The following is a 20,681-nucleotide window of genomic DNA, read 5'->3' as shown; positions in this document are numbered from 1 at the left end:
TTTCACAGATATAATGGATTGCTTTTTATTTTCATGCTATCCAGATGTCCAGCTAGTCTCGATGCTCACTAGTTTAGAGACATGGAATGGGTTAGAGCATTAGGGGAACAGAATGTTCTGATTGGATGAAGTGGGGTGCCATATTTCTTTCAGGAGCTGTTGCATGAGAAACAACTCTCACGCCTGGAGAAAGAGTGCAAGGAGCTGAGAGAACGATTACAGAATGAAGCTGCTCACAGTAAAGCACTACAGACACAGATGAATGAGGATAAGCGGAGGCACGCAGTCTCTGAGTGCAAGGTGAGTGCAATCTACATTGTTAGATGGTGGGAGTAACTGTCATATACTCCCCTGTTACTGTGTCCTTCCAGACTGTCAGTTTGTCTCTTACCGTAACTCTGTGTGTGCCATCTTAGAATAAAGAAGAGGTGATGGCTGTGCGCTTGAGGGAAGCAGACAGCATGGCAGCCGTGGCAGAGATGCGTCAGCGCATTGCAGAGCTTGAAATACAGGTGACTGCTACTTTATATGAATGGAAAATGTGACACTACCAGTAACACTATGAACAGATCACTGCATTGAGTGCTGTGTCCTGGATAATGTGATTTTATTCTTTCAGAAAGAGGAGGGGGTGATACAAGGAAAGCTGAACGATTCTGACTCGTCCCAGTACATCCGGGAGCTGAAGGATCAGATTGAAGAGCTGAGGCAGGAGGTCAGTGAGTTTTTAATATGTATGAAACGTGCAGCTCTATACACAAGATACCTCTCAGCCAGGTCATTGGAGCAGCTGGAAATTACAATCAAATAGAACAAGTACGGGGTATAAACACACACAGTTGGATTTGATCTTTTAAAATCTGTTGTTTTGTTATAGTGCTTCATATGTTTCTCAGAAAGTGACAGTACTGCTTTAAGTGGATCACCCACCATGTGCCGGATTGCAAATAATGATATATATATATATATATATGCGCATGTAGAGTGACCCCCAATTGTTATTTAAAAACCATGAAACCATTATTGTGATTAGCTTGCTTTGTAGAAATAAATCCAGAATTCCTTAATTTGAATCCAGATCCACTAAAACAGAAATTACACATTTGATGTCTGTACAGATTGATGAAAGCATATAGATTTTTTTTTTTTTACACTTTAATTTTTAAAGATTTTTTTGAGGAGTCAAATGGGATTATGATTGTCAATCCCGTGGACTACCCTGAACCCTGAAATACAGTGTGATTCACAAACTGAAAACCCATAGGAATCACTTTAAAATGTCTACATAAACTCATGCGTCATAACAGTGACCTTATGATTTCCCCAAGTTACAGTAAATTTAGCAGCCTATATAATGTGTTATTGTAATGTAGTGCTGCAGTAACCCCATGCAGGATGGTTGGTGTGTACCTGTCTTCATAGTACTGTGAATTTTGTAGGCAAGTACCCTTTCAACTCAAAGCATCCTTAATACTAAATATCTTCTAACTCCATCCTAAACACCCCCACAACTTGACACTAGTGGCATTGTTGTAAATAACACAGTTGGTAAAAGCCCTGTAGTGCTGCTCAAGCAGTCCTGAAGCCACAACTGAGAGAAGTCCTTGGTTTGTCCACTTGAACACAAAGCGTGGTCCATGTTTTCCCTGCAGTCTGGGTCCTAGAGACCCATTGCCAACCTGAAATATCCTACTTTTTGTGTCAACTGAGTTGTGCAGATAAGAAGTAATACACCTAAGGCCTTGCTAGAATTATAAAATCTAAAATACTGTCTAATACCTTGTCAGGATGGCTCTAGGATTAGATTTTACCCTGATGTTGCTAATCTGCCAGATTTCATTTTTGAAGTAGCATTCAGATTGCGTTCATGTTTGTGTTTCTGAAATTGTCCACCTGTAATCCACACTTTGGTTGCAGCATAGACTTTTCCAGAGTATCATAGCATTCCTACCAGTTGTATCATAGCATTCCTACCAGTTGTACATGACTGTTTCTGCAACCTCTTAAATAGAATATTGAAGAACTAGGAAAAATGACCAAGGGATTTGGCATCTGCAAATTTTCTTGTGTTTTTTAGCTATGCTTTTCAGAAACTCACACATTTAGCCCTGAAACCAGAAGCATTTTATTTGTGGATATTTTAGTCACCATCATATATTGTCACCTGCAGATTGAGAAATACTGTAAACCTATTACTGATGTATCTCTGACATTTAGTGACTGTCTTCAGAATGGTTACATACATATTTCATTTATTTTTTTTAAATTAAACATTACTTTCTTTGTCCCAGCAGATCCAACTGTTCCATGGTCACAAACCTTATTGCGATTCCATTACGTTTGAAGGTCTACATCTTACTTCCCGCCCAGTACAGGAAGATGAGGACTCCATCCCTTCCTCCGATGAGGAGCTACTCTCAAGGCCCATGGGTGCCTTACAGGATGCCTTGTATCCCCGTTCCCCACACAAGTCCTGCTTCTTACGACCTCTCAGAAGCTCTCCTAGCTCTGAGAGCGAGGAAGGAATAGAAAGCAATGGAGTCCCTTTAGACACTCCCACTGAAGCAGCTGAATAACCATTGGGAATGAGAGGGTTAGTGGATTTCCCTCATACCCTCTCTGAAAATCAATCTTTAGGGCAGGAAAATAGAAAAAGGAATATGATACCACTTAACCTTGACAAATACAAACTATGTGAAGGTGCCCTATTTTGGCTTTGGTAAAGGTTAATAAACTACGGCCATTAATGTGGAGAGTCACCTTTTTCAATTAATTTTTTTCTGGTACTAAAGACTGAGCCGATTCCTCTACAGAACCATCTGTAAACTGGAGTGTATGCTGTGTGAATTTAATGTTTATTTTCACCATACACAATTGTTTTTGGATCTATACATGTAGAGAGATGATGGAGTCCATAACATTTTGGATGCCATGGTGCAAACTGGAAATCTGTTTCTGAATTGAAGTATAACGTACAAAATTTTGGTCCATCGGAGAAAGGTAGATGTGTGCAATGTTTGTCATACTAAGTGCACAAAAAGATAATTGATTAATCAGAAGCGTCTAGGATGTATTAAAGTGTCCACTTGTCCATCACTATTAGAAGCTAAACTCCTATCAACAAACTAAAGAAAGTGTTGTGTTTTGTTTAATACATTCCCTCATTTCTAACATTCAACCGTGGTTATATAATAACCATCCACATGGAGGTTCTGGTACTTGCAAGAGGAAAGATCTCCACTGCAAATGTATTACCCAAGAGCACTTTGGATATGCAGACCTCATCTGTGTAAAAGTCTGTACACTTTATTTACCAAAAGGTTTCCATTTATTAAATGACTTGTCGATGCTAGGAAAGGACCCAGCATTAAACCTGACGGAAGAAGGTTCACTTGGCCTGACTTTGCATTTTCAATCCTTATATTTATTCATAAGATCTGCATAAGCTTTCCAAGTTATGTTGTTTTCTGAGAGTTTGTGAAGAGCAGAAAACCAGAGCAACCTGCATATTATTACTTACCATGTTTCTTAACTAATTATAAGCTATACAGTACCAAGCCGGTTCCCGTCTCACCCCATCCTGCAATTTAGTCTTTTATCAGAGGATTTGTACTACTATCCTTCGTAAGGTGTTATGGTGACTGCTTACAAACCTTTTGAATTAAAGCTGCCTCCAACCATCACTTTGAGAGCTTACCAGTTGAACGCCTTGGTTCGGGCATTCTAACTGCCAGTTGACCTCACTAGAATGTCTCCACTAAGCCACATCCTAATATTCTAAAATCTATGATTTTTATTAACCAACATCTTAACAAAGTTCTCCAGTGTTACTTAATATTTTGTCACTACAGAATAAACTGTTAATGTGTTAATATATATATATAATTATTTTGTTTATTGTAAATGATTTAAAGCTAACAAACATAAGTATCAGAGATACAGTGTTTTTTTGTATTTCTTTTCAATGGCAAGGGACTCTAAAATACCTATTTATAAAGCCAGCCATGCCAAAATATATCTGATGTAGTTTATTCTGTTTCTTTATGGTTTTATTATATAACTTTATCACTTTAAAAATCTGGGTGCGTACCACATTCACTCCAGTTTATTTTTATTGGACAAAAAATGTAGGTCACTGTGATGGGTATACAAAAATCTCCTGTCATTTGACATGAAGTTACATTCTATTTCAGAGTGATAAAATTATATAAAAGTGTAAATGTTCCCACTGTTTCTATTGAAATGTGTTATGTAAGTGTGCATATGTATCCCCATGAAATGAATCTGTGGTCATTACTAGTTAGAGTAAAAATGTCCTCAAAATAATATGTAGGGGCCTTATTTTTTTATTTTATTTTTTGCGAGATTCCCCACCTCAAGGTGTACCATAGCTATCACATGTTAATATGCAATAACACATTATTTTATTCACAAAGCAGTTTGTTGAGTCCAATGCCCGTTTCAACCCTTCCACTTTTCTCTAAATTTTTCAACTTTGTTGTAAATTACCCAAGAGTTGGAGATCTCTTGTCCAATAATTTGATTTCATATTTGAACAGAGACATGCCTCTCCCAATATTCAGAAGCATTATCAGGGGAAACTTTGGATGTTGAACAGCTGTAGAAAGAAGCATGGGTAATTTGTGGAACTATGGTACTTCTAGCGGTGGAAGGACCATCTGTGTAATATGTGTAGATAACCAATTTCTATTTAAAATATTCAGGTGAAGTTTTTTACTCCTTCTAACAGATGTATCTAGATTGTCACTCGAAGTCATCTGCCTAACACTTGTGATAAAGGGGTTTAAAGGACTCGTCACCATAAAAAACAGAATAGTAACCTATTTATTATTTATATATGTGTATATATATATATTGGTTTTAAAGTGCAATAATTCCATATCTAATATTAATACGAAGATTAAATACCATCTAAGATTAATACAGGCATACATAAACTCTAATGTGACAAAGAATTTAAGTGGACCTTTTAATCTGAAAAGCAAATGTTATAATTAACAAAGCAAAAATTTGCTATTTGTTGTGTTAAGAATAGAACCATTTCAAAAATGTTTCCTTTATTAATAGAAATGTACTAAAACTTTGAATATTTCCTGGATTACTGTTAAATAAAACGAAGAGGCGTTCCACTGCATGCTGGGAAAGATTTTTTTTATTTTTTTATACCCCCAGCTACCAACTCCTGCATCTGTAAAGTCTGTGCAAATGAATTATTTTAGACACAACATTTTTAGAATGGTTCAAGTTTTAACTCCCAACATGCAATATGTATGCTGTAATAATCAATATAATGTGTATTATCCCCAATTAATCTCCGCTTTAAACAACTTCCTTAGTTTATTTTAAAGAATTGAGAATTATCAGAGTACAAATATATTAGTTTTGTAATGCTGTTTAAAATGGAAATGTCTTAACTGCCATTCAGTGGAGTAAAGCGCAAGGGGGATATTTGTATTCCTTCTATATAAAGTATTATAATGGAACTTTATGAATTTCTGTAAAAATCTGAAAAAAATGTTTTTGTGAATGGTGCACTACATTTAGAGTGAGGATATTGCCTTCCTATTTGTTGCTGTAACTTGTTCTCTATATTTTGTGTCATTATTGCTATCCGTATGTGTTTTGAGTGCCAAATCCTTCTGAAACGGGTGATAGTGGGTGGACAGATTGCTAGTTTCTTCTAGTTAAGGGCTAAGCGTGAGCATCTCTGTGTGTCACAGATCCGTATGCAGTGATATCTGCAGTGCTTGATACAAGAGGATTACAAGCTTAAATAATGGTCTACAGATAGTAGGGAAGTATTCAACACTACAGCTCTCAGCCAGGTTGTGACTAACAGTCAGGGGTGTTTTAGTTAAACTACTACTGGGAAGTTTGCCCGGTGCATATAAACATCAAAACTGTTACCATGTAGTATTCTCAGAGATTTTGGTAATTGAGGTATAGGATAAGTTGATGGGGTAATGAATCCTGGGTGCCCACATACTCCCCTCAGGATAATATTAGCTCCACTCCTTGGCAATACAACTAATTTTTATTTATTTATTTATTTTAAATTCGAGAATACCAATAAAGATTCTGGCCTTTAGAAGACTGGCTTTCAAACATCTGGTCCATAGGTGGGTGTGGAAAGGAAGTAATGCTCTGCAGCTAGAGAAATGCCAAATGGTTAGTGCACATATATACTACTGATGTAGACTGGAGGTTAGAGGAATGATAGTCTAGAGGTACAGTTAGTGGTCAGTATATAGATGGTCTTCAGGTACAGTTAGTGGTCAGTAAATAGATGGTCTATAGGTGAACATTGGTAGTCAGTCGATAGCACTAGAATGAAGTTTATGGACAGTGACCAGATGGTGGACAGTTAGAGAGGTTGGTGCTTAGTGGAAAGATGCAGGTGCAGGTACAGGTAGAAACTGGTTAGAATGGGATATATGTCGCTACAGATAGAGGTTGGTGCTCAGTGGAGTAATGCTTGCAGATGACTTACAGTATTGCAGTTCTTTTCTTTATTTCAAGTATGTTACGACGGTGCCATATCACTCCCACCCTCTGAGCGTGTTTACACAGCATGTCACTGTAAGGGGAGGGATAATCCTGTTATTTTGCCCCTTACTGGGACTGGAGGAACAGCGACTGTTAAAGCTGTAGCTTCACTCAATAAATAAACTCACACTGTCTTACTAATAAACTGTCTGGAAATGTATTCATGAAGTATTTCATTTATTTTTATTTACAAGCACATTAAGGTATATTTTTATGTAGGTATTGAGAGCCAGTTGGTTCTCCGTTTCTGTTCATACCAAGGGCTGTGTTTAACAGTAAATGGGCTATGCTGGATAGTCAATATCACTGAAGTGTTCATGGTGCTTGGAGTCAGGACTGCCAAACATACGGGCTGCATATGGCCTGCGGGCGGACTCTTAGATCAGGAGCTAGATTGGGCGCTGTGGCTTTTCTTTTTTTTTTTTGGTTAAGCACACTGGACCAGTCTGAGACCTGCTGGGAAGAAATTAGTTCAAGTAACTTTCTTCCATTTTGTTAGAGCCGTGCTGGGAGGCAGAAGGGAAGTCTGGAACCTCAGACTCCCTTAAGCCTTTGCCAGGCAGCACCCAATTGCATTTGTCACTACTACATCCAGATATTCTTGCATTCCAATGGCAACACTACACACATACACCCCTGCATTCAAACGCCAACACTACACACCACACAAATACACTAATTCTTGAAATAAATTACAATTTATGACATTATGTGAAGTTGTTCTTTGTGCCTAAATTTGAATGGGAGGGGGGGGGGGGTGAGGGATACAATTTAGCAACGAGGTTATAGTTTTTTTTTTTTTTTTCTACCCCTGACAAAGGTGCGGTTTAGAGCACTGAAATGCTCATTGGGTCCATGCACTAATCTTTCACTTGCTGGTTTGTTTGTTTTTGTTTTGTTTTTTATTGGATTTTGGTGGGAGTGAGGATCGAAAGGGGATGCTAATCTAATTTAAATTTAATTCAAAAAGGGTTAAGCCCAAGGGAAATTGGTACCACCCGTACTGACCAGCCCTTATCTGGAGTATCATCTGGAAAAGGGTATGTATTCTTTTTCTTCGGATTTGTTCTTTGTGCCTTTTTTTTTTTTGTGTGTGTGTGTGTGTGTGTGTGTGTGTGTGTGTGTGTGTGTGTGTGTGTGTGTGTGTGTGTGTGTGTGTGTGTGTGTGTGTGTGTGTGTGTGTGTGTGTGTGTGTGTGTGTGTGTGTGTGTGTGTGTGTGTGTGTGTGTGTGTGTGTGTGCATATTTACATTTTATGCAGTCTGCCCTCTGTATCTATTTAATTGGTACATTTAGCCCTCCAGAGCAAAGAACATCATTTAAAATGGACAAAGAAGAGCACTTTAATTTTAGGGGTGTGGTTGGGGGTGGACTTTTCTGAGAAAATGTTGGTGACTTACCATTTAGGCAACTAAAATATAATTTTAGAAGAACAGTGCACAGACTGATTTCTAAACCCATTCATTGTAGTTTGACACGTTACTATGAGTATAATTGCTATGAAGCACTGTTGTACACTCAGACACACAATATGGAGCTCCTAGAGAAGAGGGACAGAGAGATTTAGGCCAAAAATATGGACTGTCACTACAAATAGGGACTCTTTGGAGGCACAAATGAGTTTGACACTCCTGCTTTAAGTGTATGCATAGCTCTTTGAATGAAAACAAAACACTTCACAGTGCTAAATGCACTCACCGAAGTAGGTGCTTAAAAGGGTCCCCTTAAGGACCACAACAACCATAGTTTATGGTGCCAGAAGTCTATGGCACTATCTATCCCCACCCCACACGGTCTTGGGGTGGTAAAAAAAAAAAAAAACTCTCTCCCCAGTGTCCATAGTTTGATGTGACCCAAAGGTAACCACCCTGATAATATGGAAAATAAATTTAAACGTTACCAAATGCAGTTGGTTCCAACAAACATACCTTATTTTTATTTTTTTAATGTAATCTAGATTTCATTGTATACAGTAATATCCAGACAATGTAAGTGATGAATTGGTGTTCCTAATTCCTTAGTCCTAATTTGGATCAGGATTTCACTACATACAATTTGATTAAAGGATGGAAAAAAGGTGAAGTAGTTAAGCCATAGTTTTACAAAAATGTCACTAAAACAATGCCTGCAAAATAAGTAACTAGAGTGGTTAAACCCTCTAGTGGTTTCAGCTGTGAACTGCATTTTCTGTAATTAATAGTGTGTTTTATTTATATATATATATATATATATATATATATATATATATATATATATATATATATATACACACACTACACTATTAATTACAGAAAATGCAGTTCACAGCTGAAACCACTAGAGGGTTTAACCACTCTAGTTACTTATTTTGCAGGCATTGTTTTAGTGACATTTTTGTAAAACTATGGCTTAACTACTTCACCTTTTTTCCATCCTTTAATCAAATTGTATGTAGTGAAATCCTGATCCAAATTAGGACTAAGGAATTCTTCCCATATATATATATTTATTTATTTCCTGTCCATACATGGCAGCATCACATATGGGTAAGCTCCTTTATCCAGCTGTCAGGACAGGAATAATTAAACTTTCCCATAGAAGCCCCCTCCCCTCAAAACCCTCAAGTCTTTTTTTTTTTTTTTTACTGTCCCAGTTGAGAAAGGGATTTTGGGATACCTTTAAAATACTTTTCTTTCTGGGCTCACTATCATGCTTAACATAGTTCATCCTCTCTACCCCTGAAGAAACCAGTAAACCGGCTGCATTGGCAGCACTAACTGGTTTGAGTCTCTTTTTAGTAAAATAGATCGTGGGAATAAACTGCTACACACATCATCCTTAGCAGCATGGATTAGATAATTATCTAATAGTCTGTTTTACACCCTACGAAGAAAGTGTGGGAAGCCATCATCTTACCTGGCAAGCCTCCGAAGGCCCAGAACTGCAAAACTGTATTTGTTGCAGACTTCATGAGCTCTGGCATTGCGTTCCCGGTTTCCAAGATGGTGGCCGCAAATTACTTTTGTGTACTGACCGTGGGGATGTTGCGCATGCGCGGTAAGTTCTTGTCAAAACACGGGAGTCATCTAGTGGTATAAAAGTATACGGCAGCTAAAAATTACCCAGGAAATTCAACATTTCAAGCGTTTGAACGTGTAGCCTGCCTATACTTCCTGCATAGGACAGACTTAAAACATAAGCTTAATATGTCTTCTTTGAAGACTTAAGATCTGCCAGGCCTACTTTTCCACTCCATTCTACAATAAAATAACCCATTCTGAATGGTCAAAACCAGAAAAGAAACTATCTTTACAAGCAAAAGTGAAAAAAAAATTATCCATTTGCATCAGAAGAAGTGAAGCATTGGGAAACCATTCCAAAAATTGATGTGGCTGTGATACATTTAGCAAAGAAGACCATACTTCCCATAGATAGCATGGCATACCTGAAAGAGTCCTTTCTTTTTTTTTCCATAGGTTCTAAGCTGGTTAAACAATATCTGGCAATTGGATTGGGGTTACATCCAGCTGCAGCCTTAACATCAGTAGCCAGAAGCGGGAAGGTCTGGATTGAAAATCTAGAAGAAGATATAGCCAGTGGCATAAGTAGAGATAACCCTGAAAGACATAAAACTGGCAACAAATTTCATGTCAGAATCTGCCCTAGACGTCACAAAAACCCTATCAAAAAGCCTTGCATTATCAGTAGTGACTAGAAGAGCGCTGTGGCTTCATTCCAGGGGAGCGAACTATGCCTCCAAAGCCAGCCTTTGTGCCTTTCCATTGCAAGTGGAAAGGCTATTCGGTAAAGTCCTAGATGATTCCATTCAGAAGGCCACTGATGGGAAGAAAGCTTTTCTACTGCAGTCAAACAAGAAGACATTGCATCTTACAGAGACAAGTACAAGAAATAGGTCATTTCTAGAGACTAGGTCATACAAGCCTGGAAGGGAAAAGTTAGATCAGTGGTTCCCAAACCAGTCTTCAAGGCACCCCTGCCAGTCCAGGATTTAGGGATTATCCAGTTGTGTCTAAAGTTTTGGTTTTTTTTAGACACAACCGGGTAATCCCCAAATCCTGGACTGGTAGGCGTGCCTTAAGGACAGGTTTGGGAACCACTGCGTTAGATCATCCCAGTGGAGATTTCAAACTTCATCTTCCAGTAAAGGAGGAAGAGGAGCCCACCAAAACACAAAAGCTTTATGAAGGTCGGGACAACCAGACTGGAATAAAGTCCATCTGAAACAGTTCTTTCCGGTATGGACAATATGTATCAAGGACAAGTGGGTCCTGAGTATAATAAAAGACGGCTACAAACTAGAATTCAAAGAATTCCCAATAAATTATGTATTTCATCGTTCAAAGTTATCAACAGGCATGAAACAGAAGGCGATGAACTGCTTACAACAGTTGATCACACAATAAGTTATCAAAGAAGTTCCTCAAAATGAGGAACACAGGGGATTCTATTTGAATATATTTTTGGCTCCCAAGAGATGGATCCAAGTATTCCACTACTTAGATAATATCCCGGTAGTAACACAGCAGTCCATCAGACAGAAGAGGTAATTTCCACACTGCAGAATTTTGGGTGACATAAACAGAATCGAGCAATCTCCGTCCAGAAAAAGTGTTCCTAGGAGCAAGTATAAATACAGAAGCTTCAACAATTTCTCTATCCTGTGATTACTTGGATCAAGAACAAAATTTCAGAACTAATTCGAAGAACAAGAGTACAAGCAAGAAAATATATGAATATAAGAGTCTACTAGGATCCTTTATGTCAACTATAGGTCTGGTCAGATGGGCACATTGGAAAAGACAGGCCCACATGAACTTTCTCAGACAGACCAACAAATCAGTGATGAACTAGGACAGGGGTAGGCAACCTACGGCACTAGTGCCATGCACGGCACTCGAGGTGCCTTTGCACGGCACTCAAGGGTACAATAGCCAAACAGGCTCTGGCCTGTCAGGAGTCCCAGTGAAACTTAAGATATCTGTTAATATGAAAAGGTGGTGAAGGACAATCCTCCATTTATGCATTGCAGCACGTAGAGGAAGTGATCTCAGATCATTTCCTCCCAGCACTTGTGAATAGGAATCCACACTGAAGTAGAGCAGCCCACAGTCTCCTGTTGCAGCTTCTGTCCTTGAGCTGTACCTGGCCAGCCTGGTCCCCACTAAAACCCAGGGAAGCCTCAGAGCTGCAGAATAAACCTCCCCTCATACAAATAATACAAACACACACACAGTCCGCACAAACACAACACCACCAACAACCCACATACATGCACACAACCCCACATGCAGCCTTTCACATGCAATACCCCAAACAGCCCCACACATACACACACTACCAAATACACAATGTGACATATCCATCCACACACAATTCCACAAACAGCCCCCATACACAGCCCAAATTCATAGGTATTATACATGGTACCACAAACTATTAATGAACATATACAATATAATAGCTCATATACGCACAAATACAATGATACAAAGCAAATGCAGTATAAATAACACAAGCAGAATATGGCAACATACACACCTCAATTTAAAGAAATAGGACCGGCACGCTACAGGACATCACAATCATATTTTGGCACAGTGCTGCTAAAAGGTTGCCTACCCCTGGCCTAGGGTCTGACTTGGTCGAGGAACGAGACATCCATCACGGGCAAAGGAAGTCTCGCATGCAGGCAGATAACCCGGAGGAGGGCTCTTTCATAGACCCCCAAACAATTCGCCACCCAAGGTCGTCAGAGAGGGGTCTGCCGGACCACCTGGCCCAATTCATCAACTTTTGGCTGATACAGCCAATGGAGAGGGAGGTGCGTGCAAGACTACGGGCCAAATGCCCGAGACCCATACTGCCAGACAAGATTGCACACACCCCAGAATTCAATACCACCATGGTCTTATTCATGTCTCGAGCAGGCCGTGACCCACGTAAAGGCATTGAAAAGGGCCTCAAGGCCTCCCAGGACAAGCTACTAGACATGCTGGGCCCACTGACCAGAATCTTATATCTCGCGGATGGAGCCCTCACTAGAGGCAATATCCTAGACGCCCACGACATCCGGGAATGGACACAACGCGCTATTTGCATGTTGGGCAACACAAATGCCGCCATATGTGCAGAGAGACGCAAGGCTGCGTTGCTGAAGATGGACCCAAAACTCCTAGAGCTCGGCAAAAAGGAATTGGGACCGCTGGCGAATGGCCAACTTTTTGGGGATTCGTTCATCGGTGAATTAAAGAAACACGTGAATCTGTTCACTACGTTGAGTAATGCACAAACTTCGATTAAGCAAGTTTTCCGCAACCCCACACCACATAGAGGGGTTTTCGGCAGGGCTGGTCGCCAACGGGGCCAAGCCACCAGCCGTTTCTGGCCTGCAGGCCCCAGGAACCAAGCAACTCAAGCTTTTTTCCCATCATCAAGACCACCATTTTCTAGAGGATCCTTACGCCTCAGAGGAGCTCGTACCCGCGGCCGCGGGCGCTTCAATACAGGTGAGCACCCCACAGCTAATGTATTTCCAGTCACATGTAACTGCTGGCAGACTGTCTCTCTTTTCACAGAATTGGTAAAAGATATCCTCAGACGCCTGGATCCTACAAACGATTATGGGTTACGAGATCGATTTTACGGACACACCAATCCAAACACGTCGTCCAACACCGATACGGACGTCGGCGGACGTCGGCGAAGCATGAGAAACTCATAGACGAAATCCAAAACCTATTCCTCAAGGGAGCAATCGAACTCGCCCCAGACGATACAGGTTTTATCAGCAACATATTCGTAGTCCAAAAGAAGACGGGAGACTATCGACCCGTCATCAACTTGCGACAACTAAACACATTAGTAACCTACAGACATTTCAAAATGGAGGGCATACACCTCCACTTGCTCCTGGAACACGACTGGTTCACTCGACTGGACTTAAAAGATGCTTACCTATCGGTCCCGATAGCCCTTACCAGCCGACCTTTCCTTCGATTCCACTGGAGGTAACGCACATGCCAGTTCGGCCTCAGTTCAGCCCCGTGGTGCTTCACGAAGCTACTGAAGCCAGCCATGGCACACCTAAGGACAATGGGTATCCGCTGCCTGATATACCTGGACGACTTACTGATTTTCTGCGAAAACGCATCCAGACTTCAATCTCAGACGAAATTTATAATGCACTTTCTGGAATCATTAGGCTTCATTGTAAACAGAGAGAAGTCATCACTCTCTCCATCAAGAACCGTCCAGTTTCTCGGATTCGAGATAGACTCGGTAACATGCACACTACGCCTTCCCAAATCGAAGATTGCGAACATTCGAAAGGAGATACGACGGTTTCTACGGAAGGACACGGTCCCTCTACGACTCCTAGCCAGGATAGTCGGACTGCTGTCGTCCTCTATACAAGCAATTTTCCCGGGACCCCTTCACTACCGGGCCATGCAAAGACTAAAAGCTCACCACCTAGGACGAGGACACTCTTACGATCACGGGATCAAGATATCTGCAGAAGTTCGGTCAGAACGTCATTGGTGGCTCCTCCACATGGAGGCCTGGAACGGCAGAGCCATATTCGGCTCAAACCCGGACTTCATTCTAGAGTCGGATGCCAGCCTGTGGGGCTGGGGAGCCCACTGCGCACAGGCATCCACGGGAGGACCTTGGTCAGAAGAAGAGAAACTTTTACACATCAATTGCCTAGAGCTGATAGCAGGCTCCTTCGCTATCCGCAGTCTGGCCAAAAATATGTCCATATTTTTGGCCAGACTGCGGATAGCGGATAGCGAAGGAGCCTGTCGCTGTCTTCCCCGCAACAAAACTATCAAAGCGGAATACCTACCGGGTCTCGACAACCTCACAGCGGATTGGTTCTCCCGTCATTGGCGGGACAACAGCGATTGGCACCTGGACACAATAACCTTCAACATGGTGAGAGCATTCAGAGACCTCTTTGCCTCACGCACGAATGCACAACTACCAAGATACTACAGCTGGCTACCAGACCCACAGAGCGAAGCAGTGGATGCATTTCTACAACAATGGCCCCCGGTCAGAGCATATGCATTTCCACCGTTTTCGATGCTGGCAAGGGTACTTCACAAACTATGCACGTTCAAGACATCGTTGATACTAATAACACCATTATGGAGAAGTCAAGCATGGTTCCCAGAATTACTGGCATTGTCGCAGGATCACCCACTTGTCATACCAACGTTTCCAATGCTCCTCACCAACCTGAGAGGGGGACCTCATCCACTAATTCTGCAAGAACGTCTAGAATTAGTAGTTTGGACTCTTTCAGGGGATCTTGGGCAATCCCAGGCCTATCGCAAATGACTAAAGACCTACTATGGGACTCATGGGCACCAGGTACAAGACGTAGCTACATGGCAGCATGGAATATATAGGACCGCTGGTGTATGGAAAGGGGCCTCGATCCCTTTACTGCACCTGTCCCAACCATACAAAATTTCTTGTCCAACCTGTTCTCCACCGGAAAATCATACAGCTCTATTAATGTTACACGCTCCGCTATCTCTGCGGCTCATGTTCCTATTAACGGTGCCCCAGTGGGCCAGGAAGCCTTAGTGTGTCAGCTATTGCGAGGCATGAAATTAGCCAGACCACCGGCTCCAAAATACAACCAATTATGGGATGTGGATGTGGTTATCCGTTTCATCCGGGACTGGCCAGACAACGCGGCCCTTTCACTCCGACAATTAGTAGCCAAACTTACACTGCTATTATGTCTGGTCTCCTTCCGTCGTGTTTCGGACGTTCGGGCATTCGACGTGGATGGGTTTTCTATAACCCCTGTCGGTGTTACGTTTTCGATATACCGCAGGACTAAGACGGATTCCAAGTCCGTGTCCTATCCGTTTTTCCCAGCGGTTCCTCGCCTCTGTGTCGTCAACACTCTACTCCGTTATGTGGAGGTTACAGCACCTCTTCGGACCTCCAGAACGGGACAACTGTTAATTTCGTATACCAAACCATACAAACAAGTTACCACTACTACATTAGCCAGATGGATACGATGGTTATTATCTCTAGCCGGAATAGACACTAGTTTTGGGGCCCATTCGGTTCGAGGGGCGGCGGCATCTAGAGCCTTTTCGGCGGGAGCCTCCTTGACAAACATTTTGAGTACGGTGGATTGGACTAGAGAGAATACCTTCAGAATTTTCTACTTTCGCCAATCTTCGTACACGGCCTTATCGTTTTTACCTCAGCGTTAAAAATGCAAAATAGGAAGCCTCCTGTCATGTAATAAAATTGTAGATTATGCTAACGTAGTGTACAGATAATCTTAATTTTAATAATGACAGGAGGCGAGTATTTTCCCTCCCTTCTCTTCTGTCCCTCCCTATACTCTTTGGGATGCCTTTTTCTTCTCTATTTTGTATTAGTTACTTCAAGATACACATAGTACAGGATATAGGTAAAAACTAGGCTATAGGACGCTTAGATTACACGACATCAGACAGCTATCAGGTCACTTACAAATCATAAATATTATCACACGAGGTACACATGGTCATACTTCATCAAGAGATACTAAACATAGTACGTTGATTAAGTCTCAAGACTAAGAATGTAATAATATGTGGACATCAGTCGATTTCCCACACCTTTCACTTGTCTCTATCTTTTTCAGCATAACATCACTTCATAAGACGAAAGTCGGATTATCAGGACTCTTTTCCAGTTCTACAACCCAAGTTGTCAAGGTTTCTACAGTTCAAGTTTTTCGAAAAAATAGTGTAAGAAAAAACACACTTATATAATAGTTTAAGCAATCACTAAAAGTATAATGGCAATAAATGGTAGTAGTAAAATAAGGTTAGAAAAATTACTCTGACCTGTGCCTTGGCTGGAGCAGCAAAGAAAGAGGAAATGGAACGCCTGCCAGAGACTTATATACAAGATGTACTGGACTCTGATTGGTTAAAAAAAAATTCTTTTGATTGATTGACTTGTGCTGCTGGAGGCATAAAGTAAAGAAAGTTTATGCAAAATACTCGCCTCCTGTCATTATTAAAATTAAGATTATCTGTACACTACGTTAGCATAATCTACAATTATAGAAGCACACCACAGAACAGATAGACTGTAAGCTCATTTGAGCAGGGACCTTTTGTTTCTGTAAGTTTTCTTGTAATTGTCCTATTTATAGTTACATCCCCCCCTCTCATAATATTGTAAAGTGCTATGGAATCTGTTGGTGCTATATAAATGGCAATAATAATAATAATAATAACAGATACAATGCTTCAAAGCTGGATGGGTGCTAAATGGAAAAATCCCACTACCTTGATAAGACCATAATTCTAAATATTATAACACACAATAGCACTCTATAATTATAGTTTATGTATGTTTTTAAAATACACAAACACTATAAAATAAGTTAAAATGAATTCCAAAAAACTGTTTGCTACACACCATAGAGCAGGGGTAGGCAACCTACGGCACTAGTACCATGCACGGCACTCAAGGTGTCTTTGAACGGCACTCAAGGCTGCTAGAGCCAAACAGGCTCTGGCTATCAGGAGTCCCAGTAAAACTTCAGATATCTGCTAATACGAAGAGGTGGTGAAGGACAATCCTCAATTTATGCATTGCAGCACATAGAGGAAGTGATCTCAGATCACTTCCTCCCGGCACTTGTGAATAGGAATCCACACTGTAGTAGAGCAACCTGCAGCTGCTGTTGCAGCTCCTGTCCTTGACCTTTACCTGGCCAGCCTGGTCCCCACTGGAACCCAGGGAAGTCACCCACACTGCTAGAAATACACAGAAATGCAGAATAACCCTCCCCTCATACAAATAACAGCCCACACACAAACATACACACAATCCCCACAAACGCAACACCACTAACAATCAACATACATGCACACAACCACAGACGCAGCCTCTCACGTGCAATACCCCATATAGCCCCACACATACACACACTACCAAACATATCCATCCACACACAATTCCACAAGCAGCCCTCATACACAGCCCACCTTTATATGTATCATACACAATACCATAAACTACTAATGAACATATACAATATAATAGCTCATATACGCACAAATACAACAATACAAAGAAATTACAGTTAAAATAACACAAGCAGAATACGGCAACATGCACACCTCAATTTAAAAAAAATAGGATCAGCACGCTACCGGACATCACAATCCTATATCGGCACAGTGCTGCTAAAAGGTTGCCTACCCCTGAACTAGGATCTAGGATCAACTAGGATCAATGGATAATAATTCCCCAAGACCTAAAAATTCAATTAAGAAGATGGATAAAGAAGATGGATAAAGGAGTCCAATCTGAACAAGGGTTTTCCCCTAGAAGACCCCCAATGGGAGATGATTACAACAGATGCAAGTACAAGGGGATGGAAACCACATTACAAGAACCTTGTCACGCAAGGAGTATGGAACAAGCAGACCAGATTTCTCCACTCCAACATCCTGGAACTGCGAGCAGTTTTCAAGGCAATGATGTAATTTGCCATCTACCTGAGGGGGAAGAAACTACTGATGAGAACAGACAACAGGGTGGTTGCTGCCTACCTCAACCACCAAGGGAGCACAAAGAGAAATCAGCTACTTTCTCAAATGCAACCAATTATGCAATGGACATACACCTGAAAGATCTAAAAGCAGTTTATCTACCAGGAATAGAAAAAAATTTTGCAAACTTCCTAAGCAGAGCAAGCATAGAACCAGGAGAATGGTAGTGAATACATGGGGAAACAGGGAAGTATTTCTACAGGTAGTGAATACATGGGAAATCCCAAAAATAGATTTGATGGTCACATGGAGGAATTCACAAACCCCCAGATTCTTCTTGAGATGGAAAGACAACCAAGCAAAAGCCCAGGATGCCCTATCCCAACGGTGGGACTTCGAGTTGGCATACATTTTCCCACCTATGTCTCTAATACATTGCTAAAATCCAGAAAAAAAGCTCTACCTCAGCTTCCTATCACAACGAAAAGTTTAGCTTTAGGATATTGGAAAAGGGAATCATCTGTGATGAACCTAGTGTGGCAGATGTCTTGAATTTCCTTCTTAGAAGGTCTGGATAAAGCACTTAGCCTAAGCATTCTAAAAGTACAAGTTTCCACAATCTCAGCCATGACAAATACCAGATAGGCTCCAAATCCTCTTATAATAAAGTTTTTCAGAGCAGTTATGAGGATAAGACCACCTACCAAACAATTGGCGCCTCCTTGGGACTTGCCTCTAGTACTAAATGCCCTAATAAAAGTACAGTGTGAGCCATTGGAAGAAATGGGAATGTTATTTACTTACCATGAAAACACTCTTCCTTATAGCAATAACATCGGCCAGAAGGGTATCAGAGATCCAGACATTTAGTTCAGAACAACCATGTAGCAGAATGGATACCCTAACTACATTTTTATTCCCTTTTGTTCGGATGTCCATACTCCCCTGTTCATTTACCAAATCAACTTTGTGTGGTCCCATGTTAACACCTCACAATCACCGACCACCCCTGGCTGTAAACCATGAATTGCACATTAGTACAAGTGGATAGCTGGTTTACCCAAACACTAGCCGAGACTTAGTGAAGGGTGAAGTAGAACTGGTTTTATTGAGTGAACCACAGGTTTATATAGGAGTTATCACAACAGGGGGTCATCAAACAAAACAATACAAGTCACTTCTTGGTGTCTAAGACAGAATTAGGTCGAGTCCATAATTGAATTATCTGCCTGACACCAAGATACTTTGCACAATAGCTATTGTTTAATAAACAAATAATCTTCCTTTTGGTTTTATCTTTTATACACTCAGACACGCTAACACAATTATCTCCCATAGTTCAAGAAAACTCCTAAACCACATATAATAATATATAGCAGATGAAAGTGGTCTCTGGAACAATGGGACAACACTCTTCTGAGCAAACAACAAGGAAAGCGGGTGGGGGGGGGGGGGTGGGGGGGCGGGCACAGGATGACTAAAACATAGGAGTAATCTTAGGACCTCCATAAGGTGTCTGTCTTCAGCCCCCAGTAATGGTGACTATTGTCACAAGTCTCACCCTGAAGAAGTTTTGTGATAAAACTTGTTGGATACAGAGATTTTATTCTAATTTAATATTTGTATACTATCTGCACTATTTGTTTGCTTTTTTTCTACTTCTACATCTCTCAAGAGGATTAGCACTCCAGATTACAGTTCTATCAATTGATTACCCTCTTTGAAGGGACACCAACCTGAATCATATTCAATTCTGTAAGTTTTTTTCACTGTTTTGTAGTGATGTCCTTTTTGTTTGCACTCTATATAGCTTCGAGTTTAATTTTGCAGTGGGACACAAGAGGTGAAGTGGGCATACAATCTGGTGTAGTAATTGGTTAAAGGGGTACTAATTCCCATAACCACTACAGTTTATTTGTAGAGGTTATGGTGCAAGAAGTCTTTGGGTGCAGGCCTTTGGAAGTTGAAAGGCAATCATTGCTTCCCATATATGGATTGTACATATATTATGAAAGTGAAACCTCTGCATTATCTAGGTAAAATCAGAAAGGCTGGACTTAGGGTGCCTCAGATTTTGGGTCTGTATATATAAAAAAAAAAAAAAAAACTCCTACAACATAACTACAATAAGCTGTAGTCGCTATGGCGCACAGTGTGCCTTTAAAACGTACCCTGGCCAATGTTTTGTTTTTCTTCTTACATGCAGTTGGCTTACCCTTTCCTCAGAATCTCAATGATAGGACATTATCGTGTAGCCTCATTTTTCATGGACTGCCCATAGATGTTTTCCATAATATCCAGATCTTGAAAGGAACACTCACATTAAATGTCTACTTTTCCTCACTCTGCCTACCAGTGGTTATTGGCCAGGTGTTTAATGAGCCATGTAGGTTGAACACAAGACTGTGTTGTTCTAGTTGGCCATTGTTAACAATAGCTAAGAGTAGCAAACAATGCTCGTTATTGTATAGTATTCAATTTGATATGAAAGCAATGTTTTTACAGAAATCACATTGTAGTTTGGTTCAGATAAGATTTTATTGCTTTTCTTTTCTTACTTTTTATCTAGACTGAGTCATCC

At 40.8% G+C, this 20,681-nt stretch overlaps 1 protein-coding gene across 5 annotated transcripts in view; it reads left to right on the top strand.

Annotated features, from left to right (window-relative positions):
• EVI5L (ecotropic viral integration site 5 like) overlaps window positions 1-6,727 on the top strand; it is a 41,528-nt gene extending 34,801 nt beyond the window's left edge. For 2 of the 5 annotated variants that reach the window (XM_063449254.1, XM_063449251.1), the window contains 4 exons: window positions 154-300; window positions 417-512; window positions 620-715; window positions 2,295-6,727. In XM_063449254.1, coding sequence (XP_063305324.1) covers window positions 154-300; window positions 417-512; window positions 620-715; window positions 2,295-2,576 — 621 coding nt within the window. In that variant the 3' untranslated portion in view covers window positions 2,577-6,727. Of the gene's footprint in view, window positions 1-153; window positions 301-416; window positions 513-619; window positions 716-2,291 lie in introns of all 5 variants that reach the window. The other 3 variants (XM_063449253.1, XM_063449250.1, XM_063449252.1) reach the window with 2 other exon arrangements.
• Window positions 6,728-20,681: the final 13,954 nt, after the last annotated feature.

Source organism: Pelobates fuscus, chromosome 3 (genome assembly GCF_036172605.1).
Source record: "Pelobates fuscus isolate aPelFus1 chromosome 3, aPelFus1.pri, whole genome shotgun sequence".
NCBI classification, from domain to species: domain Eukaryota; kingdom Metazoa; phylum Chordata; class Amphibia; order Anura; family Pelobatidae; genus Pelobates; species Pelobates fuscus.
The sequence above is the reverse complement of the archived record's forward strand: the minus strand, read 5'-3'. Positions and strand labels throughout refer to the sequence as shown.